The sequence below is a fragment of the Chelonoidis abingdonii genome, chromosome 9 (genome assembly GCF_003597395.2).
Source record: "Chelonoidis abingdonii isolate Lonesome George chromosome 9, CheloAbing_2.0, whole genome shotgun sequence".
Taxonomy (NCBI): domain Eukaryota; kingdom Metazoa; phylum Chordata; order Testudines; family Testudinidae; genus Chelonoidis; species Chelonoidis abingdonii.
Window position 1 is genome coordinate 46069637 of NC_133777.1, and position 26989 is coordinate 46096625.

At 40.8% G+C, this 26989-nt stretch overlaps 1 protein-coding gene across 1 annotated transcript in view; it reads left to right on the forward strand.

The window, feature by feature from the left end:
* REC114 (REC114 meiotic recombination protein) overlaps window positions 1–26989 on the forward strand; it is a 96676-nt gene that overhangs the window by 10639 nt on the left and 59048 nt on the right. Inside the window, exon 2 of the mRNA XM_075069493.1 lies at window positions 1474–1563. Coding sequence (XP_074925594.1) covers window positions 1474–1563 — 90 coding nt within the window. The remainder of the gene's footprint in view (window positions 1–1473; window positions 1564–26989) is intronic.

Below are 26989 nucleotides of genomic sequence, written 5' to 3' on the forward strand. Positions count from 1 at the left end.
CTTCTTATTTATGTGGCTATAGAACCTTTTACTATTGGTTTTAATTCCCTTTGCAAGGTCCAACTCCACACGGCTTTTAGCCTTCCTGACTTTATCCCTACATGTTCTGACCTCACTAAAGTAGCTTCCCTTGCTAATCCCACCTTTCTTCCACTCCTTGTGGGCTTTCTGCTTTTTCTTAATCACCTTTCTTAGATGTTTGCTCATCCAGCTCGGTCTACATCTCCTGCCTATGGTTTTTTTCCCCTTTCTTGGGATGCAGGCTTCCGTGTAGGGATTCTGTGTAGGGAATGAATACTTTGGAAACAATTTCATGTTGGATAGTGCTGTTAACTTCACCATAATCACAAATGATGTTTTGTGTTACATATGTAATTAAGAGTATGGACACTGATGTGATTTGATAAACCAATACACCTCTACCCCGATATAACACAACCCGATATAACATGAATTTGGATTTAACGCGGTAAAGCAGCGCTCTGGGGGGGCAGGGCTGCGCGCTCCAATGGATCAGAGCAAGTTTGATATAACGTGGTTTCACCTATAACACAGAAAGATTTTTTGGCTCCCAAGGACAGCGTTATATTGGGGTAGAGGTGTATTTTGCTGTTTACACTTTTTCACGCACTATATATTTAAAATAAACAAAAAAGGTATTAAACTGGGGGGAGAAGTTTAAGAGACCTAAGCCTTCCTTTTACATGTCTATAAATCTTTTTGAACAGAAAGAATGTCAGTGGAATAGCTACTACTTTTCTTTTTATTTCAATTGATCTGAAAACCCAGTCATGATCAATAGAATTTTGTCAAATGTCTCTATTGTTCAGGATCTTCCTAAATATATACTGGGAATGTAAACTATATGGGAATGTACTGTGTCTTTCTTTTTATTTTGTACGACAGTGAGCAGGCTGCATAGGGAGAGCCATCTGTGTGTATTCAATATTAATTCTTGCATAAATGTTTAGTTTTATACCTTGGAAAATTGGAGTTTAAGTACTACAAGCCTCATAATTTAGCAGGATGAAAGCAAAACCACCCCAGAAGCAGTAAGGCATTTTTAGAGTGGCAACATTAAATGCAAGAGAGAGGGCTCAGGACAATCTGAATATAAAAAAGATTTGCTGGAGTATTGTGTCCATCAGAAATCATAAAGTTTAGAAAACCTAATCTGTGAGGAAAGGTTAAAAAAATCTGTGCATATTTAGTCTTGAGAATAGAAGACTGAAAGGGGACTTGATAAATATGTGAAGGGCTAGTGAGCATTCTAAACTTCCATTGTTATCAATAGGAGTGGAGTGCTCACTATCACTGAAAACTAAGCATTTCTTTAGGTGCTTAATTTCTGGCACCCAAGACTGAAAACTTTGGCTTTACCTGTACCCTTATACTGGCAGTGGGATATACAGGTTTCTTGTTTATAACTGACTGCTCTCTTGTGTGTGTTTTTTGTCTTTTTTTAAAAAAAAGGTTTTGGAGTCAAGTGAAGAATCAGGCCATCTTATTCTCACCATTGTTGTATCTGGACATTTCTTCATTTCCCAAAGACGGGCAGTACAGGTAGGTTTTCAGTTTCATGTACTTAAACATATTTCTCAATTCAAGTTAGTAATCAGTCTTGATTCTTTTGTCCTTCCTCAATTTATTGAGGTCTGTTACTGAAAGAAAGCAGTACCAATTTTACTTAGCACATTCAAATTCACATGGTGGAAAAAGTTCTCTAAACTTATCTATATAATAGTTAAAGTGCACTTTTCTTTCCCTATTGAATAGTAGTGTTTTTCTTGTGTGACTGACAACTAAATTTAAAAAGTGTGGTGAAACTGTCCCACTGGTGTCAAAGAATCTCATTGTCAGCAATATGCTGAATACTTTCACATGTATAGTTCACCTGTTTGAGCAGATCAGGTAAAAATGTAATTGAAAAATATTTACATAAAATACATCCTTAATGTGACAGATTAACAGAGATGAGATATGGTTTAAGTGGCGTTTAGAGTTATTCCTCAATGATGGGGGTGCGAGGGAATTGTGTTTTTAAATGGAGTGAGCTGATACGATTTAAAACACACCTTACTACCATGTGTAGACAGGTAGACTTTGAAATTGTTAGTTGATTGTGCTGGAGCCTAAGTTACAACACAGCCAGCTTATATGATTTTAATGAAGTCACAATGACACCAGAGAAGCCAGCATCAGAGTCTCAGCCAGAACAAATTGATTCTGTGCCAGGACGAGCTTGCAGAACTCCTGATAAGTAGCTTTAGGCATGACTGACTGGGTCTGTGCTGGGAACTAGGATCAGGCATGCTCAGTGTATGCTAGAAACTGACCAAATCATGCTCTAGATTGTGCAACAACATAGAGTAGAAACACTGCCTGGTGAATTTTTGCCATAGAAATCCTGTGGTCCAAGGCATTGTTGGGTGAGATGCTCTTCTAGAAAGGAACTACATGTTCACCTAACATCTGCCATGCCCTTGATGCTTAAATTTGGCTTGTACAGTTTTGCTTTAGTTTTACACTTCTTGTCCTCCCCTTTAAAGAGTTACACAGCTCTGACCTACGTATGTACTACTACTGTGTACTTTATTCTGCTTCCCTTAGTTTATTGTTCATTGCTTTCTCTCACACTGCTCCTTAGAACTTGAACGATCTACATCTTTTCCCTAAAAGTTTCCCCTTTCCAGTGTCTTTACAACAATGACCACACTTCTGCACCAACCTTATAAAATCTAAATTAACATTTACACAATGAGTATCATGCTATAACAATCTAACATTGTTTTATTAATCTCCCTCTTAATGCATTCTCTCTGTGTCATGTAATATCTACTCTATATTGTAAGCAAATATTAAAATGATAAAACAGCTGCACTTAAAAAAAAACTACTGTGGATTAAATATGGTTGATCTGGAAATACCTTTATGGTTTGTCATCAAGATGTGTTCCAGTTCTTGCACAAACTATTTTGGATGTTGCAAAGTTTATTTAGACTGAAATGACATTTTTGTTTGCAGTATCATGTTTCTGGAGAACATCAACTGGTACCATTACACATAGTTTTCTGTTTTGTCTGATTTTCCTGTACTAAATGCCTTAGAAAACAGCCTTTATTTAGATTCTAGAACCTTTTTGAAAAATCATGTTTTTTGTCTAAGGAGGACCTTAAAGAATCACAGAACATAGGATTATAGGAGTTACAGGATAGATCTGATTTTAAATCAAATTGATTTAAATCACGAGTCAGGAAGACTTGATTTAATCATGAATTTCTACATAAAAGTGCATTCTTGTTGGTTGTTATAACCTTAATACATATTCTTCACAACTCAGAGATAGATGTAGGTTTCATTTTTAGAAGGTACACACTATACATTTTTAAAGTGATTTATTTTGAAAACTTTTCAGATTAGTTTTACATCTATATCAGAAAATGAATGATTGTTTGGTTATTTCATTTTCCAAAGGTAACTGAAGCAGAAATTAATTAAGTCATTGGGAGGTTGTGACATTATTGACACGAACTGTGACGATATAGACTGTTGTTGCAGCCAAGATGCCGTAGTGGCACCAAATCTTGTACAAAGGAGGTCAAGTAAGGTGTCTAAGACAAAGTTATGATTTGCTGGTTATGATTATACTATCTGTATGCATGTATCATTTTTGTATTTAAAGTTATAAGTATTGGCTCTGTACTGTCTGTATTTCAAACTTGTGCTATGCTTCTGGGTGACACCCCAGACAATTTGGCATCGGCACTGCCTAGCCTGCTTGATGGCCCATTAAGGACCATCAGCTATACAACTGACCCATTGAGAAAAGGCAGATACACCTTGTGACTCAGCAAGGCATGCAGGAGCATGCCTATGGACAGAACTCTAAGGTTTTTCCATGCCATGTGCTGGATAGCTTGTCTTTGGAACAAAGAAAGCAGAGGCCACATGGCAAGAGACAGTAAAAGGTTGCTGAATCTCCTCCATCTTGTCTTCAATCCTGCTTCTTACTTCTGGAGGAACCTTGCTGCAAACTGAAGCTCTGAACAAAGGACTGAATGACCCATCCCATCTGTGGATGTACTCTAGAGCCTTAATTTGAACCTGCAGTTTATTCCATCACTGCTACAAGCCTGAACCAAGAACTTTGCCATTCCTGTACATAATTGATTCCATTTAACCAATTCTAGCTCTCATCTATATCTTTTTTTCTTTTTATGAATAAACCTTTAGATTCTAAAGGATTGGCAACAGCTTGATTTGTTGGTAAGATCTGACTTGTATATTGACTTGAGTCTGGGGCTTGGTCCTTTGGGATCGAGAGAACCTTTTTTCTTTTACTGGGGTATTGGTTTTCATAACCAGTTGTCCCCATAGCAGGTGGCATTGATACTGGGAAACTGGAGTGTCTAAGAGAATTGCTTGTATGATTTATGGTTAGCCAATGGGGTGAGACTGAAGTCCTCCGTGTTTGGCTGGTTTGGTGTGCCCAGAGGCAGCATCGTTACAGTGGCATAGTTGGCAGGATCCACAGAACCAGGTCAGTTAAGCTTTGGATCAGAACGCCATGCTATCCAAACTGGAATTTCGGTATTGAGAGTTTTGTTGGTTAAAGGTCAGTAACCATGAGCCAGAAAGCATCAACAGAAGCAATGAGACTGCAAGCCCTGAGAGGCAGCCTGCAATTTGAACATAATCAAAAACTGGCAGAAATTTGAATGAGAGAGAAGCAAGCCTTGGCCCAGCTGGAGAAAGAAGCTAAGGAAAGGAATACTGAATTGGAAGAAGAAGCTGCTAAACAAGAGGAAAGGGCTCATAAATAGCAAATGGAACGACTGGCTGCTGAGAAGAGGATTGCCAGACTTAGGCTCCAAGTCAAAAAAGCAATTGAAGAACTGCAGAAACTGTATTCTCTTGGAAGTCCAGTTTATAACAATGTTGGTATGCTATATTACTCTGAGCAGTTTTATGTATTTACGCTAGGGGGAAGGGGACACTAACCTGTGAAAGGTGGCAAATAGCTGTTTGTATGTGAGGGAAGTTTCTGAATGTCTGTCTAGTGTCTCAGAAGTGAATTTGGAATTAGATCAAGCACAGAAAGAACTCGTTGGTCAGGAAAATGTTTCTCAGGAGCAGATTAAAATGGATGGTCAGGTTAAAGCCCTAGCTGAGGAAGAAAAGGGTAGATTTTTGAAGGGAGAGAAGGACAAAGAAAGTTTGGATGAGCCTAGGCAACCTTGTGAGCTGATGGCTTTGTCTAATCAGAAGTTTGGGAAGGCAAGAATAGTGAAAGATGAGTGTCACTACACCTTACCTGTTACCAGGGCTGGATTAACTTTTTGTGAACCCGGCTCCAAACATATTTGTGGGCCTCCCTGGGGAATGATTGTAAAAGGGGCTGGGGGCAAAAGCACAGTGGGGCGGGAGCTAGGGTTGGTCCCTGGACCAAGGGAGGGGCCAGGGGTAAACTGCAAGCGCAGCAGAGTTGGGGAGGGGGGTAAACAGGATTCCCCCCCGTGCCTGCCCACATACCTACCTTCTCCCTGGTTCTAGCCCATTCTCTTCATCTCTCTCTGCACTGAGCTGCCCCTCCTCCAGTGTGACAAAGTTGCAATGTTCTTAATGTTTTCTCTGAATACTGTGTGGGTGCCTCAGTTTCCCCTATGCATTTCTTAAGTATCTAGGTAGTGGGATAAGGGTGTGTGATTGTTGCAGAGCCCTAGGCAGATGTGATGCTGTCTGCACAGAGAATGGCTGACACCCTGTCTCCTGGCAACTGGCCTGGGCCCCTCCCCTGCAAGGTACCAACTGAAGGTGTTGGAGAACAAAGACATCCAGCAGCAGCAGGACAGGTTCTCTTCCAGCCCTCTGGGGTGGGTGTTGGGAGTGCGAGGAGCAGAGGGTAATGTGGTTACTCCTATAGTTTCCAGTCAGCACTGCTAACCGGACACCCAGGTCCCACGTTCTACTGGAGTTTCCAATCTAAAACTGGATACCTGGCAACAGGAGTGCCAGAAAAGCCTGAGGAAGAGAGGGGCAAACAATCATTTTTAAAAGTGAGAGGGCTAAGCCTTAAGCGGTGGGAAGCAAGGGGTGAGTGCGGGGGTGAAAGTAACTTAAAGGACTTACCGGTATGTGGGAGTCCTGAGCAGGGCTGTGGCCTCAACAGGAAGGGGCATGGCCTCTCAAGATTTAAAGGCCTTGGGGCTCCGGCTGTGGCTGGGAGCCCCAGGGCCTTTAAATCACCCCGGAGCTACCAGGAGCGAATTAAAGGGCCCAGGACTCCGGCCACCGCAGAACTCCGGGCCCTTTAAATCACCACGGGAGCCCTGCCACCGCTACCCTGGGGTGGCAGGGCTCGGGCGAGGTTTAAAGGGCCTGGGGCTCCTGTCACTGTGGGGAGCCCCAGGCCCTTTAAATCCCTGCCGGAGCCCGGCTGCTGGGGCCCCGGGGCTCCAGCAGTTGGACTCAGACAGAGATTTAAAGAGCCTGGTGCTCTTGCCACTGCAGGGAGCCCCGGGCCCTTTAAAGTGCTGCTGGAGCCCTGCCGGTGCTGGGGTAGTACCGCTGAAGCTCTGGGAGCGGGGCTTGGGTGGCGCTCTAAAGGGCCTGGGGCTCCCCACAGGGGCTGGAGTTCCAGGCCCTTTAAATCACTGTCACAGAAGTACCGTATCGGTTTACTTTCGCCTCTGGGTGGGTGGGCTAGAGAGTGGAGAGGAGCTAATGGGCAGGGCCATGTCTGCTGTACTGCCCAGGTAGGTTGGCGACAGTGGGGATTAGCTGACATGGTATCCCCAGCCCAGGTGACGTGACAGCCAGTGGTGGATTTAGAGTTAGTAGGGTCCACTGGCCCTGTGCTCAGCTTCATTTTTTGGGGCCCCTCTTTGGGACCCAGCCAAGAAAAAGAACATTCTCTCTCATCTCCCCCCACACCCACTTTTCATTCTTTTTTTCTTCATCTTCCTCCTATAAGTAATAGCAAGTAAATGGAAATAAAGTGAGGTATTATCATGGTATAAATCCCCACTCTGAACCTTAGCGTCCAAAAGATGGGGTACCAGCGTGAATTCCTCTAAGCTTATATTACCGCTTAAGAACTGTAGCGCTGCCACCAACCAGGATTCCAGTGCCTGGTACACTCCGGCTCCCCCAAAAGCTTGCCCGGGGAACCCAGACCCAGACCCTCTGGATCTTAACACAAGGAAGTAAACCCTTTCCCCCCCGTTACCTCTCCCAGGCTTCCCTCCCTGGTTACCCTGGAAGATCACTGTGATTCAAACTCCTTGAATCTTTAAACAGAGAGGAAAATTCACCTCCCCCCCCTTCTCTCTCTCCCCCTCCCAGACTCTCCCTGAGAGAGACAGTAATTCTAATACAGAGAGAAATTAGCCTCTTCTCCCTCCTTTCTCCCCACCAATTCCCTGGTGAATCCAGACCCAGTCCCCTGGGGTCTCACCAGAAAAAAAAAAAAATCAGGATCTTAAACAAGAAGAACTTCTAATTAAAAGAAAGAAAAACAGTAAAATATCTTTGTAAATTTAAGATGGATTAGGTACAGGGTTTTTCAGCTATGACACTGGAATACCCTCCAGCTTAAGTATTCAAGTACAAATTAAAATCCTTTCAGCAAAATACCAATTTGAACTCCTTCCAGCCAATGCACAATCAGACTCCTTCCAGCCAAAAACACATTGCAAATAAAGAAAACAAACATAAGCCTAACTCGCTTTATCTACCTAGTACTCACTATTCCGAACTTATAAGAGCCTGTATTGGAGAGATTGGAGAGAAACCTGGTTGCACGTCTGGTCCCTCTGACCCCCAGAGTGAACAACAACCAAAAACTAACAGGACACACAGAAACTTCCCTCCCTCAGATTTGAAAGTATCCTGTCTCCTGATGGTCCTCTGGTCAGGTGACAGCCAGGCTACTGAACTTGTTAACCCCTTACAGTCAAAAGAGATATAAAGTACTTCTGTTCTATTAACTTCTACTATCTGTTTTGACAAGTACCTTGATTGTTCTTGTAGTCTAACTTATTTTTCAGAGACTACTTGAAATTGAGGGTTCTCAATGGACCACTTATGATCTTTCTAAATATTGTAAAAAGTTGGGGTGCAGGGTCTGGGCAGGAGCTAGGGTGAGGGACGGCTCAGAGTTGGGCAGGAGGTTGGGTGTGGAGCGCTTACTGGGGTGCTTCTCTTGGTGTGAGGGTGCAGGTGGGAATGGTGTGTGTGCAGGAGCTCCTGTTGGTGCTCAGGATGGGTGTGGGAGTGGGGGGTGGTTCATGAGTCACGGCATGGGGTGTGGGAGGGGCTGTGTAAGTGTGTGGAGTGCAGGAGTCAGGGCATGGGACTGGGAGGTGTGAGCGGGTGCAGGGGTCAGGCAGGGGCTGGGGTGTGTGAGGGGTGCAGGGGATTTGTGTCTGCTAGGGAGAATGGCACTGTAACTAGGTTGCTTCCAGTTAGTGTCATGGCAAAGTCCCAGAGACAACAATTCTGGTGCTTATATATTTTTTGCCCGTTGTTATGTGTTTTGGAAAGGGTTGTAGCAACTCTGTGTAATCAAGTTGATACCTCACCATGGAACAAGGAGAGCCTAAAGGTAATTTTATTGTATTCCCACTGTAGTGTAGAAACTTGCAACAAGTAGAAAAAATTCCTAAATTCAACTTCCCAGGTATAGACTGGAGGACAAGTGCTTGCAAGAATAATAGGGCTCAGATTTTTTTGCATGTGATAGCTGATGGATTTCTTCACCAAGTAGTTGAAGAACCACAAGAGGGATGCCATTTTAGATTTGGTTTTGGTGAGCGTGAGGACCTCATAGAAGAAATGGTTGTGGGGGACAAACTTGGATCGAGTGATCATGAGCTATTCAGTTCAAACTAGAGGAGGATAAACAAAAATAGATCTGGGATTAGGGTTTTTGACTTCTCAAGGCTAACATTAAAGAGTTAGGAAATTAGTTATGGAAGTGGATTGGACGGAAGAACTTGTGGATCTTAATGCAGAGGAGTCCTGGAATTACTTTAAGTCGCAGCTGCAGAAACTATCAGAAGCCTGCATCCCAAGAAAGGGGAAAAAACCATAGGCAGGAGATGTAGACCAAGGTGGTATGAGCAAGCATCTCAGAGAGGTGATTAGGAATGGAAAAGGTGAATTAGCAAGGAAGTACCTTAGTGAGGTCAGAGCATGTAGGGATAAAGTCAGGAAGGCTAAAAGCCATGTAGAGTTGAACCTTGCAAGGGAATTAAAACCGTTAGTAAAAGGTTCTATAGCCACATAAATAGAAGAAACAAAGAAAGAAGAGTGGGACCGCTATACACTGAGGATGCAATGGAGCTTAAGGATAACCTGGGCATGGCCCAATATCTAAATAAGTACTTTGCCTCAGTCTTTAATAAGGCTAAGGAGGAGCTTAGGGATGATGGAGGGATGATAAACGGGAATGAGGATATGGAGGTGGATATCACCATCTGAGGTAGAAGCCAACTTGAACAGCTGGATGGGACAAAATCGGAGGGCCCAGACAATCTCCATCAAGAATATTAAAGGAACTGGCGCATGAAATTGCAAGCCCGCTAGCGAAAATTTTTAATGAATCAGTAAACTCAGGGTTGTACCGTACGACTGGAGAATTGCTAACATAGTTCCTATCTTCAAGAAAGGGGAAAAAAGTGATCCGAGTAACTATAGGCCTGTTAGTTTGAATCTGTGTAGGTAAGGTCTTGGAAAAATTTTAAGGAGAAAGTAGTTAGGACATTGAGGTCAATGGTAATTGAGACAAGTTACAACATGGTTTTACTAAAGTAGATCATGCCAAACCAACCTGATCTCCTTCTTTGAGAAGGTGACAGATTATTTAGACAAAGGAATGCGGTAGATCTAATTTACTCGATTTCAGTAAGGCATTTGACACGGTTCCACATGGGAATTGTTAGTTAATTGGAAAGATGGGATGAATATGAATTTGTAAGGTGAATAAGGAACTGGTTAAGGGGAGGACTCCAACGGGTCGTGCTAAAGGGTGAACTGTCAGGCTGGAAGGGTCTCTTCAAGGATCGGTTTTGGGACCAATCTTATTTAACCTTTTTTATACTGACCTTGACACACAAAGCGGGAATGGCTAATAAGATTTGCGGATGACACAAAGCTGGGGGTATTGCTAACACAGAGGAAGGACCGGTACCTACAGGAAGATCTGGACACCTTGTAAACTGGAGTAATAGTAATAGGATGAATTAATAGTGAAAAGTGCAAGGTCATGCACTTAGGGATTAATATAAGAAATTTAGATATACGTTGGGAACACATCAGTTGGAAACAACAGAGGAGAGAGGACCTTGGAGTACTGGTTGATCGCAGGATGACTATGAGCCAGCCAATGCGATATGGCGCTTAAAAAGCAAATGCGGTTTTAGGATGCATCAGCGGGTATTCCAGCAAAGATAAGGAGGTGTTAGTACCGTTATATAAGGCACTGGTGAGACCTCACCTGGAATACTGTATGCAGTTCTGGTGTCCCATGTTTAAGAAGGATGAATTCAAACTGGAACAGGTTCAGAGACGGGCTACCAGGATGATCCGAGAATGAAAACCTGCCCTGTGTAAGGGGACTCAAAGAGCTTGGCTTGTTTAGCCTGGCCAAAGAAGGCTGCGGGGGATATGCTTGCTCTATATAAATTATCAGGGATTAACATTAGGGAGGGAGAGGAATTATTTAAGCTAAGTACTAATGTAGACACAGGACAAATGGGTACAAATTGGACATTAGGAAGTTTAGACTTGAAATTAGACGAAGGTTTCTAACCATTAGGAGTGAGTTCTGGAACAGCTTCCAAGGGGAGTAGTGGGGCAAAAGACATATCTGGCTTTAGACTAGCTTGAAAGTTATGGAAGGGATGATATGATAGGATAGTTTTAATTTGGGCATTGATCTTGGATTACCAGCAGATAAGTCTGCTCAATGGTCTGTGATGGATGTTGGATGGGATGGGATCTGAGTTACTGCAGAGAATTCTTTCCTTAGTGCTGGCTGGTGAGTCTTGCCCACATGCTCAGGTTAGTGATCGCCCTATTTGGGTCGGGAAGGAATTTTCCTCCAAGGCAGATTGGCAAGGCCCTGGAGGTTTTCGCCTTCCTCTGCAGCGTGGGCAATGGTCACTTGCTGGTGGATTCTCTCCAGCTTGAGGTCTTCAAACCCAGTTGAAGACTTCAATAACTCGGACATAGGTTAGGGGTTGTTATAGAAGTGGATGGGTAGGTTCTGTGGCCTGCTTTTGTGCAGGAGGTCGACTAATTGATTCATGGGTCCTTCTGACCTATGAGTCTGAAGTCTATGTTGAGTGCCTGAACTTGCATGTCACAGTGACTGTGAGGAAGTTGCAGAGGGAAAGAGAGGTACCTTCTTTCCTTTTATCTAGTAAGTCTGAGTTTGACTGAAAGAGGGATTGTGTAAGATCTGCCGATGAGCCCAAGGTAATCCTGGATGTAAGCGAGAAATCTGTTGTTGCTCAGGAAAGTGTTCCTTTAGAGCAAGATCTAGGTGAAGAGGTGTAAGGGCAGATTTCTGTGACGGGTGAATTGTTGCTTAGAGAGCTCCTAGGGAAAGATCCTCATGGTAGTCTTTGCAAGCAGTTTACTGCAACTGAAGGTGTGGAAGTGATTTAATCAAGAAATTTCAGTTTCTAACAGCCAGAGTTTTCTGTTGTGTATGATCCACTGACTTTCCTAAGCTACATAAGGTGTGGATAGCTTTAAGAAGGGCTTACGATGTGTAAAAGCTATTAAGAAAGTTGAACAGCCTTATAACCAAGTGATTGTGCTTAACCAGTTTATTGTGGAGACAAGGTTGTGAGAGAGGAATGTCTCCATTGAGATTCTTTAAGTAAGCAGTCTGTTCTTCAGGGTCTAAGAACAGAATCTGGTTACTGGTGTTCAGACAGAACAGTTTTATGGCTGAATGCTTAAGAATGCAGGGGAAAGCAAGCAAACTCTCACCCGTATTGTTTGAATTGGTTAGTATTGCTTTAAAACAGAATCCAGTCTCTGAGTTGCTGGTGGTGCTAAATTCACAAACAAGCAGGGAAAAGAGCGTCTGTGTAGATGTTCAAAGCACAGAGATATTGCTTGTATGACTATGGTTAGACAGTAGGGTGAAACTGAAGTCTCTCTGGTTGGTTGGTTTGGTGTGCTTAGAGATGGAGAACCGCCAGGCGGGTCTGTGACTGCCCTGCTCTAAGCAATTGTCCTGAATTGATACTCAGTTGTTTCGCCAGAGGCAGATCGTTACAGAGGTGAAACTATCTCCAATCAACAGGTTAATCATTAGTATTTGGAGGATTTTCTTGCCATCTAATAACAGATATTTAAATTGTTTTATTTAACTAAAACTGTTATGGATTCTGGATGTTTTTCTTCAACGGCAAACTAATATTTAACAAAAAAGCATACGATTTTTGAATTTAGTTAAACATTCAATATTTTTAAATCAGGCTTTTTTTGTTAAATGTTTTTTAACTAAAATAGTTAATTAAATATTTTTTTAAAGAACAAAAATTAAATCGACTGTGTCAGCCAGGTCAATATTGAGGAAACTTAAAATATTGGCTTCTGCGGCTTACTCAGTCGTCTCACTTCATTTTCTATTTGTTCATAATCTGGAAAGAAAAACAAGCTTTCCTGTTTTTTCAGGTCCCAAATGATTTCTCCAGTTTTGGATGAATTAGTCCAAAGAAGAAGCTATTGCTGCCTTTCTGTTGCCTTTGTTTCTAATAAAGTAGACTCCATTTGTTTTTCAATTTCTTGAAGCTCAGCCTGTAAAATATTGTAATATTCTCCTATCAGTGGAAAGCCTATGTTTGGGAGTAAAGCAGCAAGCTATTTAAACAATATTATCTACACTTAGTTAACAGTATTCATTCTTTTCATTTAATACAGAACAAACAATAAAGCAATCTATGCAACTTAAAATAGTTTGAATAGAATATATCACTAGAGTTCCATTTCCTAAGATCATCACCAAGAGACATGATAGGTGATGATATCTGAGGTTTTATTGGGTTCGTCTTAAAGATAAGTGTACATGAAATTTGTTATCTTTCAAATGGGTTCAGTTTCTTCATATTCAGATGATGTATAGTGGGATGTGTCAGAGATCCTAACCATACCAGTCTCCCTAATGTTTTATCTAAACTAGGAGTTTAGGCCAAACTAAACTCGGCTGCTTTTCCTATTGCAGATGTGAGGTAAAATCAGGAGACAACAGACTAAAACCAAGGTAAAGGTGTTGCTCTGCACCTATATTAGGAAAAGTGGCTGAGTTAATTGGGTTTAGCTAACTCAGTTCGATCTGGGTTCTTACACTGCTCTTATCACCGTAATATCTGAGTGCCTTCCAATAATACCTTAAGTGACATGAATAACATCTGTCAGGTGAAGTTTGTTCTCTCTTTCTCATGTTCTCCCAAGGGGGAGAATTGCATGTGCAGTGTAAGGTTTATTGTTTAGGTATGGAGTTTTGTAAAAATGTATGTACTGCTATGTGTTTATTTTAGGTCAAGGAAGTATGCCTTTCACTTGCAGTGGGAGGTAGTGATGGTCCTTAGTTCCTGTCAACTTATGTTAACTCAGATCTTCCTAGCATCAACCACTTTTTCCTAGTCTAGATAAGCCTAAATCTTGTGATCTCCAGGACTTTTAGAAGGTATTTGACTTAGTACCATCTGACATTCTGAGGGGAAAAAATAGCAATATACAAAATCATATATTAAATTGATCAAAAACTGGCTAAGTGATTCATCTAAAATGTAGTTGTAAATGGTGAATTGTCATCCAATGACTCATCTCTAATGAGATACAACAGGGATCAGCTTTGGGCCCAATGCTATTTAATCTCTTTATCAGTAATCTGGAAGAAAATATAAAATCATCACTGGTAAAGTTTGTTGATGACACAATAATTGGTGGAGAGGTAAATGATGATAAAGACAGATTTCTATACAGAGATCTCTACAGAGAGATCTCAATTTTGTGGTAAACTGGGCTTACTTGATCAAAATGTTTTAATACAACTAAATGCATGGTCATACATTTAGGATCCAAGAAGGTAGGGCATGTTAATAGGACTATGGACTGTATTTTGGAAGGCTCAGAAATGGATTTAAGGGTCCTGAGGACAACCAGCTAAACACTAACCTTGTAATGCAGATGCTGAAAGTAAATATGGTTAGATGTATAGGTGGGGAATATCAAGTAGGAGCAGGGTATTAACACCACATTAGAGAGACTATTACTGGAATACTGTGTCCAGTTCTGGTATCCACATTTTAAAAAGGATGTTGAAAAATAATAAAGGATTCAGAAAGGATCCGTGAGAATGATTCAAGGTCTGGAGAATTTGCCTTACACTGAGAGTCTAAAGAAGTGAGATCTGTTTAGTTAATCCAAGAGAAGGTTAAGAGGTGACTTGATTGAGGTCTGTAAGTACCTACATGGGGAGAAGATTTCTGACAATAGAGGGCTCTTTAATTTAGCAGACAAAGGCATAATGATATTTGATGGCTGGAAGCTGAAACTAAGCAAATTCTTAGTGGAGTTTCCTGGTGGAATCTCTGCAGCTTGAGGTCTTCAAACCCAGTTTGAAGACTTCAATAACTCGGACATAGGTTAGGGGTTGTTATAGAAGTGGATGGGTAGGGTTCTGTGGCCTGCTTTGTGCAGGAGGTCAGACTAGATGATCATATGGGTCCCTTCTGACCTATGAGTCTGAGTCTATGTTGAGCCTGACAACTTGCATGTCACCAGTGACTGTGAGGAAAGTTGCAGAGGGAAAGAGAGTACCTCTATCCTTTTATCTAGTAAGTCTGAGTTTGACTGAAAGGGGATTGTGTAGAAATCTGCCTGATGAGCCAAAGGTAATCCTGGATGTAAGCGAGAAATCTGTTGTTGCTCAGGAAAGTGTTCCTTTAGAGCAAGATCTAGGTGAAGAGGGTGTAAGGGCAGAATTTCTGTGACGGGTGAATTGTTGCTTAGAGAAGCTCCTAGGGAAAGGAATCCTCATGGTAGTCTTTGCAAGCAGTTTACTGCAACTGAAGGGTGTGGAAGTGATTTAATCAAAGAAATTTCAGTTTCTAACAGCCAGAAGTTTTCTGTTGTGTATGGATCCACTGACTTTCCTAAGCTACATAAGGTGTGGATAGCTTTAAGAAGGGCTCAGATGATGTAAAAGCTATTAAGAAAGTTGAACAGCCATATAACCAAGTGATTGTGCTTAACCAGTTTATTGTGGAGACAAGGTTGTTGAGAGAGGAATGTCTCCATTGAGATTCTTTAAGTAAGCAGTCTGTGCTTCAGGGTCTAAGAACAGATCTGGTTACTGGTGTTTCAGAGCAGAACAGTTTTATGGCTGAATGCTTAAGAATGCAGGGGAAAGCAAGCAAACTCTCACCCGTATGTACTTTGAATTGGTTTAGTATTGCTTTAAAACAGAATCCAGTCTCTGAGTTGCTGGTGGTGCTAAATTCACAAACAAGCAGGGAAAAGAGCGTCTGTGTAGATGTTCAAAGCACAGAGATATTGCTTGTATGACTTATGGTTAGACAGTAGGGTGAAACTGAAGTCCTCTCTGGTTGGTTGGTTTGGTGTGCCTTAGAGATGGAGAACCGCCAGGCTGGGTCTGTGACTGCCCTGCTCTAAGCAATTTGTCCTGAATTGATACTCAGTTGTTTCCCGCCAGAGGCAGCATCGTTACAGAGGTGAACTATCTCCAATTCAACAGGTTAATCATTAGTATTTGGAGGATTTTCTTGCCATCTAATAAACAGATATTTAAATTGTTTTATTTAACTAAAACAATGTTATGTATTCTGGATGTTTTTCTTCAACGGCAAACATAATATTTTAACAAAAAAGCATACGATTTTTGAATTTAGTTAAACATTCAATATTTTTAAAATCAGGCTTGTTTTTGTTAAAATTGTTTTTAACTAAAATAGTTAAATTAAATATTTTTTTAAAGAACAAAAATTAAATCGACTGTGTCAGCCAGGTCAATATGAGAAACTTAAAATATTGGCTTCTGCGGCTTACTCAGTCGTCTCCACCTTCATTTTCCTATTTGTTCATAATCTGGAAAAGAAAAACAAGCTTTCCTGTTTTTTCAGGTCCCAAATGATTTCTCAGTTTGGAATGAATTAGTCCAAAGGAAGAAGCTATTGCTGTTAAAAGTGAGATTATTCAACAGTCTCTGAATCCAAGTGCTTAAGTGACTTCCACCAGTTCACCGGTTTGACTTTCTTTAAAACATCATCAGCAAACATGTATTTTTTAAATGGGTCACCATTAGCTCTGAAGTTTATTATAGTTGGCATTATGGAGGGATGATTGCTGGATGCCCATGTCATAGCCAAATCCTCTTCTTCAGCAGTTAAGGTTTGACCCTGGTACCAAGTATTGAGAATATTTGCAAGAAAATGAGCTGCAGATAGTGCTTGTCCCGTTTGTTTTTTTAATGCTTGTAATTTAACTCTGTCATTGCATATTTCTCTTTTTAAGATCTCACTCAGTTCCTTCCAAATCTCAGCAGCATCAGCAATAAAACAGCTATTTCCTTGCATTTTGTTCAAGACTACAGAAATAGGCTTCAGGGCACTCAGCAGGTGTTCAACATTTCTCTTAAACCCAATGTTGAGAACTTTGGCTGTGATAGTTCCATCTGTTTTTTCACAATTTTGTTCACAAACTGTCATCCGATTAGGCCAGTTCTTGATATAGTGCTCAAAACAGTCCACTGCTGAGTTCCATCACACGTCTTGTGGGAGAGTTAGCTTGGTTCCTTCCACTTTTTTCAGAGCAGCTGCTGCAAAGCGGTTGTTACGGAAGTATTTTGCAATTTCAACAACATTAGCCTTTATTTCTGGAACACTGAAGCCTTTGGCTAGGAGGCTCATCAAATGAGCACTGCAATGGCATATTATTAGCTTGGGACTCTCTTCACTCTCTTCTAAATAATTTCTTTTCATCTTGGATACATTTGGAGCATTATCTGTGACCAGTTTTTCCACAGTGTATGATAGCTTTTACTGGTACTTCATGTAAGTATTCTGTGGGTGCATTTCCTGATGTATTAATTGTTTCTATAAGGAAGACATTCCCTTCTGTTGTCACACAAGCACATACAACAGGATCATTGTGGACATTGCTTCACGCATCAAGACTCAGGTTAACAATTTTACCCTCTAGACCTTTTGCACAGTGCTCAATTTCTCTTTCATACACTTTATCCAGCAATTTGCCTGTGACATCTGCTCTGTTGGGTGGACTGTATCCTGGTCTTAATGACTAAATCATGTTAATAAAGTGTGGGTTCTCAGTCATATGGAAAGAAGAGTCTGTTGCATAAAGAAACTGGGCAATTTTTTCATCAATTACCTCTTTTTGTAATCTGTTGGTTCTTATCACAAATTTATCTATGGTTGTTTCTGGATGATGGAGATTTTTTTTTTCTTTTAGCCATAGTATATCACCTGTAGCAATGTGACATACATGATGTGACTGAAACACTATCATTGACAGATAACTCTGAAACTATAGAAATTGATGATGATTTTGAAGGTGGATAGTCTTCAGAATCCTGTATGTTGAGAATGGACTCTCCTAAACAAAATAGGTCTATGCAATTATTTAATTATTAGTACACCGCTCATTTAGTATTACTCATTGCATTCGCTGGCACTCAGTACTACTTTAAAGGTGAAATTGTAAAAGGAAGATCTGCCTATTTTAGCTCTTTATTTATCATCACAACTTCATCTGAAATGATAGTACCACAGAGTAACAACTATAGTTTTTGCTCAAACATGAGAATTCAAGAATAGTCCAGAAGGAAGACAGGCAGTCCTTAAGAAAGAAGTATGAAATAAAATAGTTTACCAACCTGAAAATCCTGCATGTTCAGACACGTTTTTCATCTTCAACGCAGCTTCCTCCCCAGAAGGAACACTTCTCATGATGTTCTTTTATTCGGGCAGCCAGGCCTTGCATTCCTTTGTTGCACTGTTTGCATTTTGTATGCATGCCTGCCTTACCCACAGGTAGAGGAACTTCATTAAAATATTCCCAAAGTGGGTCTCTTATGGCCTGCTGCCATTATAGGTTTTCCCTTCTAGTGAGAGAATGGTATGGTAGATCTCACATCAATGAAGGCTACACTCAGAAAGACCTCAAGTCTTCTGGAATATGTTGCTCAGACAGTTTCACTTTTGTTTCTACTGCCTGTCCCTCCCTTCGCACATTTATCTGCTTGTCCAGATTTATTCCACCCCCAACAATCTTCTATTCATTAAACTTTTTGAAACTTTGAACTTTTAGAGATTTGCCAAATTTGCAGAGGGACAGTAGGGTTGAGGTCTGTTATTTCTCACCTCTATATATTAATTTATTTTAAAACATGTTTTGCTGTTAACAAGCATGTTATCTCTGGAGACACAAATCCAGAATTTGAGGACTGCAAAACTTAAGCATCTCTGATGGTATCTTCTAGATTGAGCACTAAGTCCCATTGGGTAGATAGAAAGATTAATTTAAATAATCTATACAGAAGCCCCTGGAATCCCATAAGATTGGATCCCTAATCCATGAAGTATTGGAACTCATTTACAAAACTTTTCTTAAACATTACATGAATATATTTTTTCATACTATAGAATTAGAATTTATAATCCCTATTCCATGATGAGATATCTTTGAGCTATAATGTATCTTAATATTAACTATCTTTACATAGGTTTTTTCCTCAAAAAGCGTTTTATCAAAAAAATCCAATTAAAAAAAAATCAACTTTTTTATTTTTTTTAAAAAATCAATCATTTTTATTCTCCCTGAGGAATTACCGTACTCAGTTGGACCCTGGTGCCTCAAGATCACTATCTGTCTCAAACGGGGGGCAGTTGTTTTAGAGGCAGGTGCCAGAAACCCTGTAGCAGGCATTTTTGAGTTTATCTGCAGCCAGTGAAAGTGTCCTCCTGACCACAGTTGCCAACTTTCACGCAGTAAATAAGCACCCCAACTTTCATAATAAACCAAAAACCAAGCTAATCCCATTTCAAAACAAGGCCAAAACAAGCCAATCCCCAAGAACCCCAGCACTCTAGATCCCCCCGGCGTGCAGTCTGGGACTGTGGTGGGCCCGCTGTTCACCCTTGACTTTCTCCTCCCCTTGCTCCTGCTTGCTGGGAGCTGATCGAAAAAAGGCAACAAACTACAACAAGCAACAAGCTGCTACAAGCCAAAAATTAGTCAACAAGCAACTCACAAGCCAATTAAGCCAAAAACAAGCCCATTTTTTTGTGGTTTTTCTTTTTGCGGGTTTGGCAAGTCTGCTCCTAATCCTGAATTGTTGCATTTTTCTATTATTTTTTTTATTTCTAATTTAACTGATCATGTAATTTCACGTCCTCTAACATTCATTAAACAAATAGTAGACTAAACTGTTTTGCAAGTCCAGAAGAGCACTGTAGAGACAAATTTTAATGAGATTTTTCTGGCTTCAGCAATGATAGAAGAGCAAGAGCAGAAAATAGGAGAATATAGATACATTACATTAAAAAAATGTGGGGGATCCCCTTTTTACCCAACTGTAACAAAGGAAATGTAAGAATATTTCAAACTGCAGTCTTGCCTGTTTTAGACAAAAAATCAGTTCAACTACAGTAATATTACACAAATGTTGAACCAGAATGGAATAAGAAACCAAATGCAGCTAAATCAGCACATTAGATTGAAAATGGCTCACTCTGTACTTCCTATTTTTCCTAATGTGATAAAAGGTTAGAACAAGATTGTTCTTCAGTGGTGTGTGGGTGTGTTCACTTTTATGTTGATAATGTTACAGATAGATTTTTTTTTTTAAAAAAGTCCACCAAGACATCGGAGTTAAATACTGAAGTCTGAACATAAAACTTCTATATTTTAGATGGAATTTACATCTCAGTTTACTACAGAAGAGTGATGAGTTCAAGTTTGATGAGACTACAAGTTTGATTGATAAAGGTGTTTGTATTGGTGTAATATACTTAGATTTCTGTAGGACATTTGACTTAGTACTATGTGACTTTTGATTAAAAAGATACAAAATGAACTTAGTTGTATAAAGTGTATGATCTACGTGCTAAGAATGACTTCTGGGAGTATTTCCTGATCTACCACTGCCAAAAATATTTGTAAAATGATTATATCTTCACACATTCTGTCACTCTTCCTTTTCTGCTAGGTAACAACTCATATTCTCAGTTCAAGTTGCAGATTCTAGAATTGTGCCCATGAACAGTCAGAGGTGTGACATTTTTGCAGTTAGAATTTAAAAAGACATTAATTTCTTGCCAAACGGACTTACATAAAAGTAGTTTATCATTCAAAATCAACTATCTTAAAGCAACTGGACCTGTGTAATGTTTCATGTTTTGAAAAATAATAAATTGTTGGTTCCTCTGGCCGGAATAAGAGAATTCTTGTGCTCCGTGATAACTTCCAAAACAGTAGTTTAAAATGTTTGAGGATGCTTCAGAGTGAATTATTAAAGCACACTCCCATGCAGCTGTAATAGGTAATTGGTTGCTTGCAACTTCAGTGTTTCTGTCAGATGCACAAAGAACTAATCTCTTTGCCTTTTGGCGGTGTCACAGAATTGCAATACTCACTGCAGGTATGGTGCCTCCTCCTGGTCACGGGGGATTAGCTCCTGAGGCTAACACCACATCCAGTGGTCGCATGCCATCACACTCTCTGATTTGCAGTCCCTCTCCCACTCCAGGAACTGCAGTGTCCTCTTCATGACTCAGCCCTCCGGCCAGGTCAATCAGCTGAAACAGCAAGGCATGGTAGCGTCCTTCGTAAAGGTACACCTTGCTGCTATCTCAGCTTTCCACCTGGGAGCATCTGGACGCTCTGTTTTCACCAACCCTATGGTTGGTCGGTTCCTCAAGGGTCTGGAATGGCTACATCCCCAAATCAGCCTCTCCCCACGTGGGACCTTAACCTGGTCCTCTCCAGGCTAATGGGGCCCCCATGTGAACCACTGGTGACTTACTCCCTTCTCTGTTTGTTGTGGAAGGTAACCTTTCTGGTCACCATTACACCAGCAAGGAGGGTGTTTGAGTTAAAGGCCCTTACCTCAGACTACTTTATATGGTTTCCACGGGGATAAAGTGCAACTCAGACCTCACCTGGCCTCTCTTCCTAAGGTTGTGTCACACTTACACACTAGTCAGGACATTTTCCTGCCTGTTCTTTATCCTAAGCCTCATGCCAGTAGCCGTGAGCAGAGACTACACTTCCTGGATGTTTGGTGAACCCTAGCCTTCTACATGGAGTGCACTAAGCCATTCAGACAGTCGAACAGTTCATAGAGGTGGCAGACCAGATAAAAGGACTCCTGATCTCATCTCAAAGAATAACTTCCTGGATCCTGTCATGCATCCGCACATGCTCTGAACTGGCCAAAACACCAGCCCCAGCTCTTACAGCACACTCAGGCCTCATCAGCAGCATTCGTAGCCCAGATCCAGATACAAGAAATCTGCAGGGCAGCAACTTGGTTCTCGGTAAAAACGTTCACCTCTCATTACACCATCACCCGGCATGCCAGAGATGATGCAGCTTTTGGCAGAGTGGTGCTCCAATCAGCGATTCCATAACTCCGACCCTACTGCCAGGGTAAGGCTTGGGAGTCATCTAATTGGAATCAATATGAGCAATCACTCGAAGAAGAAAAAACGGTTACTCACCTTCTTGTAGCTGTTGTTCTTTGAGATGTGTTGCTCATATCCATTCCAAACCCACCCTCCTTCCCCTCTGTTCGAGTAACCAGCAAGAAGGAACTGAGGATGCACTGAGTCGGCAGGGTCATATATTGAGTGCCATAAAGGCGCCACTCCAGGGGGCTCCACAGCCAACCCAACAGATCCTGCTAGGAGAAGAACTTTTCAGTCACTGTGCACATGGCATGCTCACACCTAATTGGAATGGATATGAGCAACTCATCTCGAAGAACAACAGTTATGAGAAGGTGAGTAACCATTTTTTATCCAGCTCAGAACACAATTTTGTAATATATGTGAACATTATAACGCCTCCATTTAGAAATGTTGTTGGTCTTTGTGAATAAAACAAATATATATAGGGAATAAAACTAAGGCCTTGGCTACACTGGTGCTTTACAGCGCTGCAACTTTCTCACTCAGGGGTGTGAAAAAAACACCCCCCTAAGCACTGCAAGATACAGCGCTGTAAAGCGCCAGGGTAAACAGTGCCGCAGCGCTGCAAGCTAATCCCCATGAGGAGGTGGAGTACCTGCAGCGCTGGGAGAGCTCTCTCCCAGCGCTGGCGCTGCGACCACACTCGCACTTCAAAGCGCTCCCGTGGCAGCACTTTGAAGTTTCCAGTGTAGCCAAGCCCTAATATTTATACTTTTTGAGGAAAATAAAAATGTTAAGTATTGTCCTTGGATACGTTAAAACAAATTTTGTGATGGAAACTGAATTTACAGCTACTTTAAAGTTGAAGAGCATACACTCTTGGGCTGCTTTTTCTTGTTGGTCTGTGCTTATAGATTTTTGTTCTAGATAGGTGAATATTAGCAGTAAAGAGTTTTTTGAAGGCTTAATGTTTGTCTTTTTTTTTTTCCTTCAAGCTGGACGCTTGAGAGAGAAGTGTCTTAGATTAAATATACCATACTTATCCTAAAACCAAATAGTATCTTTTTATATTGATCTGTGAAAATAGATGTGATGTACAGAAATTTCTAGAAGACATTTATATGACTTTATTAACCACATCTCTTTAAGGGCCTGATCCTATGAGGTACTGAGCACCTCTGGAAGAGTGTTACATGGGAGGGGACACTCAGCTCCTGGGAGAACTGGGTCCTCAAAGAGGATCTCTCCCATCAGCAATAATTTTGTACTGCTATAGAGCCTTTAATCACAGGAATTCAGAGTGCTTTAAAAGCACTAATTTTCATAATGTCTGTTTTACAGAACAGTAAAATTAGATGAAATGTCTTGTCTATGGTCCTACATCATTATCTTGTGTATTTCAGTTCCTATCATACATGAATACTAAGATGTTATTCTGTCTTCAGTCTTTTTAAACTAGTTAGATCCTTGGAACTATAACCCGAACATCTAGCCTGCTACAGAAGATCTCAAAGAATGAAAAATAACAGGCAAGGAAAATTTCCTTTACTGCAGGTGCTAGTCACAAGTCAGTAGTTGAAAGTGTGATTGGAGTTTCATTCTAAGCCTAATGTTAACAACTCCTAATTTTACACAAGAATGAGATTTTCCTTTGGAGCCCTCTGTGATTAATGTGAAGACAACATTTTCTAAAATGTCAACAGCACAGAAAAAAAAAATTCAAATAATATTTGAACTTAAGAACTTAAAAATAATTGTTTGTAACAGAGGTCTCTGTCTCCAAGTGCAGCCCAACAGACCACAGCTATGCCCAAAGGGTAGGAATAAATAGTTTTCAGAATGGAGAGAGGTAAATAGTGGTGTCTCCCAGGGGTCTGTACTGGGCCCAGTTCTATTCAACATATTCATAAATGATCTGGGAAAAGGGGTGTCATAAACAGATAGCTAAGGGTTAATGTTTCTTTTACCTGTATAGGGTTAACAAAGGGAACCAAACACCTGACAAGAGGACCAATCAGGAAACCGGATTTTTCAAAGCTTAAGGGAGGGAATTTGTGGGTGTTTCTTGGTCTTGGGTCTTTGTCTGTTCTGTGCTCTCTCAGCTATGAGAGGATCTATTTCCAGTCCTTCTAATCTTCTGTTTCCCAGTTGTAAGTACCAAGGTAGCAAAAGTATAGTCTTTTAAATTGTTTTGCTGTATTTGCATCTGTGTATCTGGCTGGTGGAGTCTTTATGTGTATTTGGCTATAAGTACTTTAAATTGTATTGTTTTTGGATAAGGCTGTTTATCCCTTTTCTATTGTTTATTCATTTTCTATAAGTTGAAAACCCTGTATCTTACCATCTAGATTACAGAGAACTGTTATTCTATTCTTTTTTTTTTTTTTTATTAAAAGTTTTGTTTTTTAAGACCTGTTGATTTTTTTTTTCTAGTTGACCCACCAGGAAATTGGTGGGAGAAAGGAAAGACAGAGAGGAGGGGAAAAACTGCTCTCTGTGTTTAACTCTCCTAGTGTCCCAGGGCGGGAAGAAGCTAAGGGGGAAGAGAGATAGAATCTTTTCTGTTTCCTTGTCTTTGGGTTTGTCTCTTTGTGGAAGAGAGGAGACATGCTTCTTGGTATTGTGATGTAAAGAGGTTGCATCAGTAACTCTCAGGTTAGCCCAGAGAGGAAATTCTGGGTGGGAGAGAGGTGGGGGGAATGGTTTATTTCCCTTTGTGGTAAGACTCAGGGCTTCTGAGTCTTGGGGTCCCCCAGAGAAGGTTTTGGGAGACCAGAGAGGGAGCCAAGCCCTGGAAATCACTTGGCTGGTGGCAGCGATATCAGATCTAAGCTGGTAATTAAGCTTAGAGGGTTCATGCTAGCTTCTCAGTTTATGAACACTAAGGTTCAAATCTGAGTAGGAAGCTATGACGAGGTAAACAGTGAGGTGGCAAAATGTGCAGGTGATACAAAACTACTCAAGATAGTTAAGTCCGAGGCAGACTGCAAAGAGCTACAAAAGGATTTCTCAAAAGTGAGTGATGAAGCAACAAAATGGCAGATGAAATTCAATGTCGATAAATGCAGAGTAATACACATTGGAAAACTTAATCCTAACTATACATATAAAATGATGAGGTGCAAATTAGCTGTTGCCAGTCAAGAAGGAGCTCTTTGAGTCATTGTGGATAGTTCTCTGAAAACATCCACTCGATGTGCAGCAGCAGTCAAAAAAGCGAACAGAATGTTGGGAATCATTAAGAAAGGGATCGATAATAAGACAGAAAATAAATAAATAAAATCAATATCAGTGTGCCTCTATATTAATCCATAGTATGCCCACATCTTGATTACTGTGTGCAGATGTGGTCACCCCAGCTCAAAAAAGATATATTGGAATTGGAAAAGGTTCAGAAAAGGGCAACAAAAATGATTATTGGTATGGAACGGCTGCCATATGAGGAGAGTTTAGTAAGACTGGGACTCTTCAGCTTGGAAAAGAGATGACTAAGGGGGGTATGATAGAGGGTCTATAAAATCATGACTAGTGTGGGGAAAGTAAATAAAGAAGTGTTATTTACTCCTTCTCATAACACAAGAACTAGAGGTCACCACATAAAATTAATAGGCAGCAGGTTTAAAACAAACAAAAGGAAGTATTTCTTCATACCACGTACAGTCAACCTGTGGAACTCCTTGCCAGAGGATGTTGTGAAGGCCAAGACTATAACAGGATTCAAAAAAGAACTAGATAAATTCATGGAGGATAGGGCCATCAGTGGCTATTAGCCAGGATGGACAGGGATGGTGTCCGCAGCCTCTGTTTGCCAGAAGCTCGGAATGGGCAACAGAGGATGGATCACTTAATGATTACCTGTTCTGTTCATTCCCTCTGGGGCACCTGGCAATTGGCTACTGTTGGAAGAGAGAATAGAGGGCTAGGTGGAACTTTGGTCTGACCCATTATGGCCTTTCTTATGTTCTTATATTCTCTCCAGGAAGGTCTCAGCAGTTACTCCACTGGCACCTTTTTAACATAAAAAGCACCCCTGCTGCATGTTTATTTGTTAGTATTCTAAATAACTCTTCCCACAATCTTAAAGCAAACCTTAATGTCACAACTTAAAGTTCTCTGTCAACCCCTTCTTCTCTGCGCTATTGGCTGGTTTGAACTAGAGTAAATGGTAGAGTATCTATAACTATAAGTCTTGTAAATCGTGATCTGTGGACTTCAGTACCTCAGCCAGAGGCAATGGGTCTATTACAGGGTGGATGGGTGAGATTCTATGGCCTGTGATGTGCAGGAGGTCAGACTAGATGATCACAATGGTTCCTTCTGACCTTAAAGTCTGTGAGTCTAATAGATTTCCTGGTGCTGGGCACAGGCCCTCAGTGTTCCTTCATAAACGAAAGTCAACCAAAATGATATTCTCCCATCCCAGGGTAATCACAGTCTTTTTGTAGCTTCAAAGTGATTGCTTCAGTCTTCACAGAAAGGTAAATTCTGATCAGATACTTAACACAATAGATATTAACAAGGGAAAATGAACACAAGCCAATGTAGGGAAAGAACAGATTAAAAAATATTTAGATAATTAGATGTATTCAAGTCAGCAGAGCCTGATGAAATTCACTTTTGATATTTAAGGAACTACCTGAAGCAGTTCTCAGAATCATTAGTGATTATCTCTGAGAACTCGTGGAGGACAGGTGAAGTCCCACAAGACTAGAGAAGGGCAAACACAGTACCTATAAGAGGGAACAAAGAGGACCCAGAGAATTATAGACCTGTCAGCCTAATTTTGATATCTGGAAAGATACAGAACAAATTATTAAACAATCGGTTTGTAAACACCTAGAGGATAATAGGATTATAAGTAATACTTATTATGGATTTGTCAAGAATAAATCATGGCAAACCAACCTAATTTCCTTCTTTGACAGGTCTAATGGAAGTGGGGAGAAGCAGTAGACAGAATGTATCTTGATTTTAGTCAGGCTTTTGACACGGTCCCACATAACAGTCTCATAAGCAAACTAGGGAAATGTGGTCTAGATGAAATTTCTATAAGGTGGGTGCATAGCTGGTTGAAAGACTACTCACGGTAGTTATCAATGGTTCACTATCAGACTGGGAAGATGTATTTACTGGGGCACCAAATGGGTCTGTCCTAGGTCTTATACTATTCAATACTTTCATTAATAACTTAGATACTGGACTAGAGACAATGTTTATTAAATTTGCAGATTACACCAAGCTGGGAGGGTTGCAAGTACAGTTGCCAACTTTCACGCAGTAAATAAGCACCCCAA